This window comes from Tenrec ecaudatus, chromosome 1, assembly GCF_050624435.1.
Source record: "Tenrec ecaudatus isolate mTenEca1 chromosome 1, mTenEca1.hap1, whole genome shotgun sequence".
In the NCBI taxonomy this organism is placed as follows: domain Eukaryota; kingdom Metazoa; phylum Chordata; class Mammalia; order Afrosoricida; family Tenrecidae; genus Tenrec; species Tenrec ecaudatus.
In genome coordinates, this window is record NC_134530.1 from 16515088 (window position 1) to 16528002 (window position 12915).

At 60.9% G+C, this 12915-nt stretch overlaps 2 protein-coding genes across 6 annotated transcripts in view; one reads left to right on the forward strand and one right to left on the reverse strand.

Moving 5' to 3' along the window:
• Positions 1-7796, forward strand: part of NFIX (nuclear factor I X) — a 94155-nt gene extending 86359 nt beyond the window's left edge. For all 5 annotated transcript variants that reach the window (XM_075547876.1, XM_075547884.1, XM_075547887.1 and 2 more), the window contains one exon: positions 4194-7796. In XM_075547876.1, the coding sequence (XP_075403991.1) occupies positions 4194-4208 (15 nt within the window). In that variant the 3' untranslated portion in view covers positions 4209-7796. The remainder of the gene's footprint in view (positions 1-4193) is intronic.
• A 1140-nt stretch (positions 7797-8936) lies between these two features.
• Positions 8937-10741, reverse strand: LYL1 (LYL1 basic helix-loop-helix family member). The gene is made up of 3 exons (XM_075536803.1): positions 10398-10741; positions 10222-10313; positions 8937-9384 (listed from the first exon to the last, which is right to left on the reverse strand). Exons 1-3 carry the CDS (start codon positions 10727-10729, stop codon positions 8948-8950), a joined length of 861 nt encoding a protein of 286 aa, XP_075392918.1. The 5' UTR covers positions 10730-10741; the 3' UTR covers positions 8937-8947.
• Between the last annotated feature and the right edge of the window lie 2174 nt (positions 10742-12915).

Genomic DNA, 12915 nt, shown 5'->3' on the forward strand with positions numbered 1-12915 from the left:
GACAGCCCAGCCCTGGGGAAGGCTGCCAAGGACCCAGGGCTGGAGGCACTCTGGGTCAGGCCTGGTGCAAGCGAAAATGGAAGTCTGGGGGCCCTGAGGCCGTCAGGAGGAAGACAGCCTGCCTCTTCACTTTCCACCCCTTCCGGCGGGAAGTTCTGGCCCCAGTCATCCTCCCTCCCTCCCTCCCTCCCTGCCCTGGCTTTGGGCAGGCTGGAGGGGAGGACAGAAGGCCACAGGTCAGCCCTCAGCCCTCCCGCTGGAAGTCCGTGGCCTCAGATTTCCAACTGGACGTGCGAATAGGCAGGGGCGCCCCACGGCCTGGCCCCACGGGAACAGTCTTGTGGAGGCCAGGGAGGACCAGTTGGGGACCAGAGCGGGTGTCTCTTGAGACAACCTGGTCGTTTACATGGAGCAGTTAAGAGTTGGGCGGCCAACCTGCCAAAAGTCGGCAGTTCGAAACCACCGGCTGCTCCACGGGAGACAGACTGGGCCTTCTACTCCTGTGACATCCACTGGATGGCAGTGAACTTGGGTTGGAAAGAGTCGCAGTCTCAGAAACTCCCAGGACCATTTCTAGTGTCCCATCGGGTCCCTCAGAGTCCAAACTGTCACTGAGGGCAGTGAGTGCGGCTTATGGCTGTTTTGAGGAAAAGAGTTGATAATGCAGGTCCCCCTCCCCAACTCTGGGGAAAAAAAGGGGGCATCCTACAAAAGCACAGCCTTGTGAGCCCCGGCCCTGGAGCGGCAGCATGGCTTAAGCTTCCTGAGCAAGGGGAAGCCCACCTAGGCCAGAGCCCCAGGGTGTCCACCCCAGCTGCTCCGGGGCAGAGAAAGTTGGTGGATAGAAGTTTTAATATGTGTGGTTTGAGGTTGCTGGATTTCTTCCCCCACCCCCCTTGCTTTTTCCTTTCCCTCCCTCAAAGAGGGGGGGAAAATGGGAAGGCCAAAAAACTTTGTCAAACTTCAAACTTCAGAGCTCCCTAGTGGCAAGGAGGGGAGGGAAGAGAGCTTCACCCCTTTCCAGCTTCCCACCCCCTTTCCCCAGAGTCACGTCTGACCCGTCTGGTTTCCAGGAGCAACCAGACATGATGTAACACCCAGATGAACTTGAACTTGGGGGTGTTGAGAAGAAAAACAATGGCTCCGCGCAGGGGCTAGAGCCAGCCCCCTCCACTCTGTGCCAGGGAAGCCGAGGGAGCCCTGCTGGCAGAGGGCGGGAGGAGGTGCCAGAGGAAGGGGCACCAGGCGGGCCACTCCCCTGGCTCTGGGCTGGCACTGAAGGGAAGTGGCCCCCTCCTTCGAGACACCCCCCCTTCCTCTCTTTCCCTCCCTCCTGTTGCCCTGAGCCAACTGAAGCTCTGAGAGTTTGTACTGGGACCACTGCCCTGGGACCGCCCCGTTCTCTCAGCTCTCCCCTTCTTCCTCCTCCTCCTCCTCCTTTTCCTCCTCCGTTTGCTCTTCCATCTTCATTCCATTTGCTCACTTTGCTTGGGGATGTTGGAGCCAAGTCAAAGTTTGAGGCAAGTTGGGGAAACAGTTTTTCTCTACCCCCTGCACCCTCTACCCCACCCCGTTCCTGCTTGGGCCCCAGGGACAGGGGGCGGACAGGCAGGTGTGTCCACAGGGGATGTGGTGGGCCTGGAGCTGGACAAGCCAGGCCAGGAGCCCTCAGACCTGGGGCCCACAGCGGCTGCTCAGGCGTGGGGGTATGGGGGGGGCGGTTACCACAGTAACCAGTGACTTTAGCTGATCTCTGGAGCACCAGATGGAGAGAGAACAATAGAATGAGGGAAGAAAAGGGAATTTTAGTAATTTTGTCATTCCCTGGGCAGCGCTTTTTACTTAGTTTTAATCAGTTTTGGACCTGGCTCAGGAAGCTGGGGGGCGGGGAGGAGCAGAAAAAGACCCTCCGGGTTTGGCAGCAGATCCCCAGGTCCTGGGGTCCACAGGGAGGTGTCAGGGAGCCCCCTTTGTTCTTAATCCCAGTCTGGGAACGCCATCTCCCTCCTCCCAGGAGACCCACCCACCCTCTCAGAGGAATGGCAGCTGGGTCCCCACCATGCAGCTCCTGGGACTCCAAAGAGGCCAGCCCCCGGGGTCTTGGTTGGCTTTACCAAGGACAGAGGAGGAGAGTGAACCCCCATCAGGCCGGACTTGTCCCCTGGGAAAGAGGTTCAGGAGAACCCTCAGGCCTGAGCCTTGCCCCCACTTCCCCTGCCTGGGACCGGAAGCCAGTAGCTGACTGCTGACCAAGCCTCCCCTGCTCACCCAGAGGATGCAGGAGGCCTGAGCTCTGCCAGGCCCCTGGGAGCCCATATGGCCTTCAGTCAATTGCTGGGCTGGGCTCTGCAGCAGGTGCCCCAGGGCCCTGTGGGGAGGCCTTTGTGCTCATTGTCCAGCTGGGGGCAGGCAACTCAGCATCTTGCCCACCCAATAAATGCCAGCCACATCCCAAGCCCTACCACACACCCAGATTATCCCCATCTGCAGGTTCCAATGTGGTCACGCCTGGCCACATGGAGTTATGGCCACTTAAAGTCATTACCATAAGTATGAAGAACAATTTCGTTGCTCGGTCTCAGCAGCCACATGTAAGGAAGGCGTCAGAAGCCATGTGCGTCCAGTGGCTTGCGAGCTGGACAGCACAAACTTGTGTATCTACCTCACTGTGGCCAACGCCCGGAGGGTTTCAGCCACAGCTTGAGGGGAGCTGGGCTGGCCTGCGGGCATATTCTGTTTGCCCAAAACGATTGTTTAAAAAAAAATCAGATTGGAACTGATGGTGGTAGCGATTGTCCAACGCTGCTTGATGTGATGGAGCTGCGCTATGTCATGAGTGTGAATTAGCTCCTCGTCAGACGGTTTGGGGGTGAAGGGGAATCATAGATAACTTGGATAGCAAGTGGTTAAAAAAAAAAGACGCAATTCTTAATGCCAAACAACTATGATAGATAAGTAAAAAATGTTTTAGACTTAAAAATCAGATTCTGTCTGGGCTCTCGGCTACCCTCACCTCCCAGGTCCCCATGGGTGCAGGCGTTCTGGCCACCCCAGTGGTACACTTCTCTGGAGCAGTGGTACACGCAGCTATTGGGATTGCAGTCCCAGTTGGGCTGCCCACAGGCGGATGACCTTGGGCAGGTCAGCTCCCTTCCCTGTGCATGGGGTGGGTAGGGGCAAGGGTGGCTGAGTCTGTACCCAGTGGGGGCTTTGTCATGAGCCTGGCCCTCTCTGCCCCCACCCCGGGGGGCACTGGTGGTGTAGTGATGATGCTGGGCTGCTAACCGTAAGATCAGCCGTTGGTACCCAGCCTCTCCACGGGAGGACGACTGGACTTCCCACTCCCATGAAGGGTTACAGTCTTGAAAACCCACAGGGGCAGTTGTAGGGTCCTGAGGAGTCAGAATTGATTCGAAGGCAGTGAGTTTTGAGTTTTGTTCTCGTAGTGTCTGTGCCCCAATCAGGACCAGGGGGATAGAGAGGCATTTTCAAGGACTTCCACGCAGTGTGAGGTTCCATCTTCCATCCGATGTCAAAGGACACACCGTGTTAGCAGTCCAGGGGGCCCGCCCTGGATGTGTTTCTCCGAGAAACTGGTTGGTAGAGGAGGCCCTGTCTGTGGGGAAGCAGCGCCCCCTGCTGGCATCCCCAGGGAACGTGCCCACCAGGGAGCCCCAGGGTGGAGGCTTGTTCAGGTCGGGCTTCAGGGCCCCTCCTCCTAGCCTGGCACTGCGAGGGACTGGAGCCATGTGGTGCCCCAGCCTTTCTGCCTGTGGGACCTGGGTGTACAGACAGGCGTTTTCTGCTTCGGATCCGAGGCGACAGAAAGAGCATTAAACAGAATCCCGGCCACCCCACCCACTCTCAAGACCCCTCAGGGACCAAAACCACAGCCTGGCCTCCCCCCACCCCACCCTCTAGAACCCACACAAAGACCTACACAATGGGAAACACGGCCAGAGCCCAGGTCTGTGCCAGCGCCAGCCACAGGGTCCCACCCGCTGGGCACAGTGCCCACGGGAAGGCCAGCTGGGCTCCTGCACTGGGGCAGGGTCTGGGGGGAGGGATTCCCCAGAAAGGAGGATGCAGCTCTCCACTGGGGCGCTGGGGGGGGGGGAGGGCCTGAAGTCCTGAGGCCAAGGTGAGAGTCATCCTGGTCATCCCTCCGCATCTCCTTTTCTGTCCTGTTTCAGTCCTGGTTCCTCTGAGAAGATCCACAGAAAAGAAAAAGAAGAGGTTTCTCAAAAGGGGGCAGAAGAAATATTGAGAATAGAAAAAAAATCCCCCAGCCCAGCCCAGCCCTGCCCCGCCCCACCGCAAAGCAAAAATTGGATGCCGTCAGCCACTCAGCCCTTCTCTCCTCTGGCCCAGGGGGATGGCCCCCTGCAGGCTCCCAGAAGCAGCCCAGTTCTTGGAGAGCCCTCGAGGGGGTCTCGGGTGCAGCTGGGCACCAGCAGCTGAGCAGAAAGCAACACACAAAATGGACCTTCTCATTGGTCAAAATGGAAAAGACCAAAAATACGGAAGCGGCGCTGCCTTCCTCGCTGACCCCTCCCCGCACCCAGCCTCCGAGGAAGGAGCGACCCCCCCCCTGCACAAAGTGGCGCTTCCCAGAGGGACCCATCCCTGGACCCCAAGAAATCCAACAGGAGTTGAACCACAGAGCTGTCTCCTCCGGTGCCCACCCCGGCCCGCTCCTGGACTGGTCGTCTGCCTCTTCCCAGGGCAGCTCCCTGCCCCACCCTCGGGCTAAAAGCACCCAGGTGAGGAAGGGGTGCTAGCACAGAGGTCCGAAAGCACCAGCACCGGGCCACCCCCCTGAGCCACAGGCACAGTTCCTGGGCCTGATCTTTCTATACGGCCCACGAGAAAGGCTACCGTCCCCTCACCCGCCCACCCCCCAGAGGCCTGCCTCTACCCTCTCTCTGAAGGCCTGGAAGGGTGAGCCTCCTGCCAGGCAGTGAATGAGAGGAAGGGCCCCAGGCCTCCCCCACATCCCTGGCCCCTAAGGAATGCAGGTGCCCTGGCTTTGCCCCCTGCTGGTCCCTGCCCCTGGACCCACAGCTGTCAGCCCCTGCCGGGGTTGGCTGGCCAGAGCTCAGAGAAGAAGGGAGCCCCCCTCCCCCCAACAGCCCAGCGCCAGGACCAGGCAGCAGCCTGCACTAGGTAGGCATCCTTTGGGGGGCGCTGGGCATCACACCTCTCAAGTGTTTTGGAACTTTCTCTATGCCCCTTCCTCCACCACCATGTCCCACGCCCCCCCCCCCACCCCCCCCCCGCTCTGGCTACTTCTCCCTGGATTGTAGCTGTAAAGTCTTTCACTCTTACTTAGGGGTGGGGCCTCCTTTGGGTCTTTAGCCATTGAAATCAAATCGGGAACTCCTCCATTTGAGCAACTTGGGAAAAATTTGGTAACACACCACAGGAAGTAGCTCCCCCCACCACCACACACACAGCCCCTTCCTCCCCAAGGGAACGGTTGCAGGGGGGGCCTGTCCAGAGGGTCCTCAGAAGTCTTCCCTCCCCCAGCCCCACTCCTGGCCCCCGGGAGAGAGGGGAGCGTGAGTACCACAGCCCCTCCCAGGGTGTGACCTGGCCCTTCTGGCTTGTCTTTCTGTGCCTTACTCTCTCCTCCCCGTGTGCCCCCCTCCTGGGCCACTGCTCCCCCTCCCTCTCCTGCAGTTGTGTGCGGGGGGGGGGGGGGGCCCTCTCTACTCACCCCCAGGCCCTCACCCCTTCTCTCTCTCTCTGAAAACACAAAGCACAGGTCGGGGCCCTCAGAAAGTCAATGAACATTGTACCACATCGTGGTCGGGCTGAGTTCTGGGCTTTATTTATTGTGAATCTAGCGAGTGAGGCTGTGACCTCCTCTTGGGGGGAGTGCTGGGTTACCTGAGGCAGAGGGGCATATTGGGGGGACATCCCCTCCCAGCTGCAAGCCACAAGGTGGCTGCTCCTGGGAGTGGCTTTTACTAGAAATTGAAGGAAGCCTCCCCCCATCCATGTGCAGCCCTGGGGGACAACTGGGACTGAGAGAAGGGGGCCAGGAGATCCCGGTGGCGCTGCCCAGGCATGGGGGAGAAGGGCTGGGGTGGGGGGCCGGGGGGACTGGGCGTGCCGCCTGGTCAAGTGCAATGATTTTTCAGTTTGGTTGGCTAAACAGGGTCAGAGCTGAGAGGGGAGTGGAAGGGGACACCCCCCCCAGCCCCTCGAGTAATGCGGCCCCCCTTCCCTGGAAGACAATCTAGGGCCACAGGTGCAGCTGGGCCTGCAGGAGCTGAGAGGCCTACACCCTGGCGCCCTAAGTGTGCCCAGGACAAGGTCAGAAGCTGCAGGCCAGCTGGGCCTGGGCCGGGCTGAGCCTGGTGAGGGGGCTGCACTGGGTGGGCGGGGCGACCCACCCTTTCCCCAAGTGTTGGTGTTAGGGGCAAGCGAGGGACAAGGAGGGCAACAGAAATGTGGGGACGTGTTAGAAGAAGAGAGAGGGAAATAAACACCCCACAAAAATATATATAGGGGGGAAATTAACTTTTTTTTTTCATTGAACCAAGTGCAATGCATTGGAGAGTGTTCCTATCTTTGTATGTTAAGAGATTGTTAAGGAAAAAAAATTCTATTTTTGTTGTAATGTCCTCGTGGCTCTGGGGACGCTAAAGAACCGGGCCTGCCCTGCCCTGCCTGCGCGGGGAAACAAAAGCTGAGTGCTTTTTCCCTTTTATGTTCGTTTTCTTTTTCCTTTTATTTTTTTAAGTCGTTTTCCTGCGTTGACGAGGATGGTCTGGGGTTGTTATTATTTTGTGTTGCTGTTTGTTCTCAGTTACGGTGGGAGGGCTGAAGGAAACGTTGGCGTTTTAGCCACCCCGCACGCCCACACACACACACACACCACCACCACCACCACCACCACCACCACCACCACCACCAGCTCAGACAAGGAAAAAGGACGAGAGAAAACCTTCTTTTGCAAAATAATTAAAAAGAAAAAAAAAACAACCCTGGTGCTTTTTACATGATAAAGTACTTTTCAAACCCCACAGACTATTATACATACGTTTATGAATCAATGAAATAATCCAGCACTTGTTAGGAACACGCTTATCCCTTGGAGTATAACGGAACGGGACAGCGGCGTGCGCCCCCCCCCTTGCTGGGCTGCTCCGGCCGCGGGTCTCCCCGGGCGCCCCCCTCCCAGGGGCCCAGCGCCCCCTCCTCGCCCCTTCCCCGCTTGGGCACGGGGATGCAGCGGGGATCCCGGCCCCTCCCCCGCGCAGAGGTCAATACCAACGAACAAAGTTCCCTCCCTGCCCACCTCCCGCCTCCGCCCCAGCGCCCTTCTTTGAGCCAGACGCCAACTTGACCCTCACCAGCATTATCAGGAGCGCGCTCGACAAGTTGGTAGTTTCCTCCTCCCCCCAACCTGGCGCCCCCTTCCCCCCAACATCATTGCCCCCACCCCTGGGCCCTGGCCCCTCCGGGGAGCGCGGGGAAGGCTCTACACGCTCCGGACGCTCCAGGAGAGGACCGGCTGTGCACACGATGGTCCGGCCGAGGTCTTCGCACGCACACACGCACGCACGCACACAGCCCCCCACCCCACCCCGCAACCAGCCCGTCGACTGCCTTACACACCCGCCCCCGCGCTGGCCGGCACACCTAGTGCCTTCTTCTCTCACCCCCGTGCTGGCGGAGCGGTGCCGCGCTCTGGGCCCCAGAGGGGCCGGGTGGCTCAGACGACCCACCACTTCCCCACCCCCGACCGTGCTGAACGAACCGCCCACCCCCACCACACACAAACACACGCGAGAGAAAAATTAAGGAGCAATAAAGTAACGAGAACCTTCGTCCCCCAATCGACAGCCCGAGGGGCACCCCAGCCCCGCCTCTGCTCCCCGCCCCACCCCCACTCCCATCACCCTGGGGCGCCCCCCCCCTCTGCAGCCAGCCTGGGCCCGCCCCACTGCGGCCCCTCCTCCTCCTCCTCCTCCCCGGGAGACCCGTGCGCCCGACCAGCACCAGCATCGCGGACCGCCAAGGCCGCCCGTCCCGTCCCGTCCAACAAGTTTCTTCTTAGGCTAAGAAACGCAGTATAAACGAGTATCTCTATATATAGTACTAATGGATTTGGTGTGCTTTCCCTTAGCGTCCCCGTCCCTCCGCTCCTCCTTCAGCCTGGTTCCCCCTCTCTGCCCTCCAACGACCCCCCTCCCCCGTCTCTGCACTGAGATACATAAGAAACAAGGGTAGTTTACTGTCTGTTTTGTTTTCTGGGTTTTCAGTGTCCTAGCGGAATGCAAGTAGGCAGCCAGCCCGTCTGTTCCTCCCCTCCCCGCCCCGCCCCGCCCCGCCCCCGTCACTGCGCTTCTGTTTATACCATCTTTGCCTGACTCTCTCCGGCTTCTCCATTGAATGGCTAATGTGTATGTGAAATAAAGAAATAAAGACAAAACAAAAAGCAAACGCGCCTTCGCTCGCGTCGCGCGGCGGCAGCGTCCTCCTCGTGCGTCCTCCTCGTGCGCAACGGGGTCTGCTGGCTGGAGCAGGTCCTCCGGGGCCGGAGCTGCCCACCCCCACCCCCCGCCCGCCCAGGGGAAGCCGGGGACAAGGCCGACCCCCGACCCCCGCGGCGTCGACCCCCAGCCCGGAATAAAAAAGCACCACTTGAGTCCAGTGTCCGTTCTGCCGTGTTGGTTCCCGGGGCGAGGTCCCAGGAGGGCCGCGTGGGCGCGCGTGGGCAAGGCCACTTGCCACCGGGCATGAGTGCTCAATGGATCTGCAAGGGCCTTGGGGTTAGGGCGAGCGCCCTTCCAGACCTCCGGGCCCTGGGCCCTATTAGGGACTGGGGTCCTCGCTGGCCGCTCTCCAGGGGCCTCCACGCCTGGACCCTTTGGAGCCGGCGCAGCGCGTCTCAGGCTCAGTGGCCCGGGGCTGAGTCCCCGGGGCCGCAGAATCACCGCACCTCCGGGCTCACTACCGCCTGTTCCGCTAACCCCCGCTCGGTCTTGATGGGCCGGGCCGCCCCAGCAGGACAGTCGGGGGACCCGGCACCGGCGGGGGGCGCGGGCTGCGAGCGCGCGGCCGCCTCCATCCTGCGGCCCGTTTCCCGGCGGGCACCGTCCTCGGGGCCACGGGGCGCAGGCCGTCGGCGGGCCCCAGAGGGCGCAGGGCCCATGGCCAGCGCGGCCGCCTGGTCCCGCAGCAGCCGCACCAAGAAGCCGATATACTTCATGGCCAGGCGGAGCACTTCGTTCTTGCTCAGCTTCCGGTCGGGCGGGTGCGTTGGCAGCAGCTTCCTGAGCTCCGCGAAGGCGCCATTCACGTTCTGCTGCCGCCAGCGCTCGCGGCTGTTGGTGAACACGCGCCGGGCCACCTTCTGGGGCTGGTGACCTGTGGATAGGTGGGAAGGGACTGGGGCTGAGGCCCAGAGGATGCCCCCTCCCACCCTCGCTTGGAGCACCCAGCACCCTGATGGGGGTCCCCCCCCTCCACTACCCTGCTGCAGGTGGCTGAGAGAGCAGTGTTGGTAACTGCCAGTCTGGGGGACCATGGGAGGTCTCGTTCTGAGTGGGTGAGGGCCCTCCGTGGGGCGGAGATGTTCGTGGTCAGAGAGGAGGCCTCGTGGCCATGCCCCTGTTGATGTCTGGCATGCTGGGTGATTGCTGGCCCAACAGAATGGCTGTGGATGTGTGTTGCTGTTACCATGTCACTGCGGTCATGTGGCTGTGGCTTTTTCCTATGTTGCTCCCCCCTGTGTAGCTGTGGTTCCACGCTGGTCCTCCATGTGGCTGTGGTCCTGTTTGTCCCCAAGTTGCTGTGGGACTACGCCTGTCCCCCGGGTGGCTGTGCCTCTGTGGTTCCACGGCTCTCCTGTGTGGCTGTGGTTTCATGTCTGTCCCCCACGTGACTGTACATGAGAGGGGAGCTGTGAATCGGGTGCTCCCTGCACCACGAGCGGCTGTGTGTGGCTGTGACTTTGCTCTCGTGGCTGCGCTGCGGGGCTTGTTGGGGTGCCTGCAGTTGTGTGGCACGGGACGGTGGTTGTACTTAGAGCTCTAACGTGAGCAGAGAAGCCCATGTGGGTCTGGGGGAAGGGCATGGGACACAGATGTGGGTCCCGTGCAGTGACCGGTGGCTCCTTCAGCACACCAGTGAATACACACATGGGTATTCCCCTGCAACTGCAGCACACCAGCATGTGTGCCCACAGCACACACCCATGCTCACCCTCAGCCAGGTCCAGCTCGCAGTGACTCGGTCTCCGTTTCAGCCGGCTGCTGGGAAAGATGCTGAAAGGTCCTGCCGGCCCAATGTAGAGGCTGTAAGGGGCCATGGGTCACTAAAGCCTTGTGCACAAGGCCCCCCTGGCCCCCCAGGCCCCCAGCCCCCAGCCCTTCACTGACCTGTTGAGGAAGGGGTGAGGGTGGTAATGCAGGGCCAGGGTGGGTGGGCCCGTTCCTAGGGCAGAAATTTGCAGCAGAGGGGGTCGAAGGGCTGTCAGCTCCGTGGTGGGCACAGCTGGCCCTGAAGGTCTGCTGTGGGCCAGGCTGATCACTGGCACCCCAGGGGGTAGCCTGGGGAGTGGGGAACCTGGGTGGCCTACCTCCTCTGCCTTCGGGGGCCCAGGTGAGGCTGGTTCAGGGGGCGAGGTGGGGGCTGGGCTGGAGGCACACACCATCTCTGCCTTCTCGGTCATGGTGGAACCCACCTCTGCCAGGGCCTGGGGCGGGCACATGGACCCCGAGGGGGCACTAACCTGTGAGAAGGAAGGAAGCCAGTTACCCTGCCTGCCCCAATGCCTCCTTCTGGAATGCTGAGGGCCTGGGGGTTCAGGGGGCAGAGGCCAGGCAGGCTGGGGGTGGTCCTGGAAAGGAGCCAAAGCTAGGGCCCTAGAGATGCTGGGCCCCGAAGAACCAGATCTGAGCTACGTGAAGGCCACCCTCTTCCAGCCACTGAACAAATTTCCCTTCTTCTCAGCAGCCTGCTAGCAGGGGCTGGGAGGGTGAGGGCAATGCAGGGGTCCTCTGGCTGATCCTCAGAGCCTTTGAGATCCCAAATTGACCCTATGGCCCCCACAGGCTAACCATGTAGCCCTTGGATGCGATCCTAAGACCCCTCTTTGACTCACGGGTGCCACCTGACCATGAATCTGTCCAAGATTGGCCTGAGTCTCCCATGATGCCCAGGCAGCCTGTGGCCCAGGCTGTCCATGCCTCCCCAGCTCTTGCCAACCTGCCACTGAGTCTGTGCCCACCCACCATGAATGCGCCAGTGATCTCTAACTAGCCTGGATCCCCGCTATTGACACTAAGACCCCCAATGGTGAACAGGATCTATGAACACTGTCTTCACTGCCGGGCCGCAGTTATGCTGGGGATGCAGCAGATCAGCACTCACTTGTTAACCCTGCTTCCATGTCCCCTGTTCCACCTGGGTGTCCCCCCAAAGCCTGGCTCTCCCTACAAAGGCTTAGGTCCTTCTAGCCTGCTGCATTGTCTTCCCACATGAGTCCCAGCCAGGCTGAGGAAGCTTGTCTGGCCCACCCCAGAATGAATGGAGCCATGACTGTAGGAGGGTCTCTTACCCCAGTGCTGGTCCCACCGCCTGGTGAGGGCCTGGCCTTGGTCTTCTTGGGGCCAGGAGGCTGTGCTGGCTTCAGGTGTGGCCTCAGTGCATGCTGCAGCGGTCAGTCGGCTGCATTGACCGGACCATGCTGTTGGGCCCGGCCTCTCCTAAGTCCGGAGGGCTGGGTGGCTATGGTGGCAGTGTCGGTGGTGGTGGTGGTGGTGGTGGTGGTGGCGGTGGCGGCGGCGGCGGCGGCAGCGGCGGTGGTGGTGGCAGCAGCAGCAGCAGCAGCCCCCCAGAGAAAGTGAGCGTTCCAGCTGGACTGCCCACTCCCCGGACAGCTTCCTCCCCTGCCCGGAGCAGCAGCCAGAGGATGCTGGGCCCGTGAAGATAAGGCCCTGGCCGCCTGGTCTCGCCAGATAAGGAGCCGTGCTGACCCCGGAGGAAACCGATGGGGCGGGGAGCTCAGAGCTCAGGGCCCCGCCCCTGGCCAGCACAGGCAGGACTCTCCTTGCCTCTCCCCACCCCAGGGGCAGGGGGAGGAGAGTGGGAGGGATGGCCAGAACCAAGCAGAGGGGAAACTGAGGCAGTGAACCTGTGGCCTCCTGCTTAAATCCCCTACTCTTAGGTCAGTGCTGATGCGGGTAGGGAAGGCCCTTCCAGCCTAGTAGGACCTCGTGATTGGGGGCCCCCCTCCCCCTCTGCCTGGTTCCTCTTTTTAGAGCCCCACCCAGGCCTTTTGCCACTCCACCTCCAAGAGTGGGGAGGGAGGGTAAGAGGCGGGCAGCTCAGTCTGGACTCAGATGTGTGGGGCAGCAGATGTGCTTAGGTAGCCTAGCACTCAATCCAGGATGCTGGATCTGGTGAGACCTAGGGGAAGGCACCCCAATTCTGAGCTTCCTACCCCCTCACCCTCACCCCCATACCAGGCCATTCCTATGTGGGACATGAGGTGTGTTTGTGGTGGGGGATAGTGTTGGATAGGCCTGGAGTGGGGCCAGGTCAGCCCCTTAGAAGTTCCTGAGGGGCGGGGTCCAGGCAACAACCAAGTACCAGTGGCCAGACTGTCTTCACCCCAGCTCCTCCTCCTGGGTCAGCTGAGCTTTCCTGTGAGCATGTGGGGGAACACACATCGCCACCCAGCACCAACAAGATCACTCCTTGGGGCTGTGGGGAGGAGCGGGCTTGGAGCCCAGGCCTCACAACCAGCCGTTCATTTCCCCGGAGAAACAGAAGCTCCAATCATAGGAGCTAATCCTCGGGAGGCAGCTTCTCCAATCGTCATTTGCAGAAGGGGCAAAATACCATCCCCCTACCTCCCCCTACAGCGAGGACAAGGACACAGGGTTCCAAATT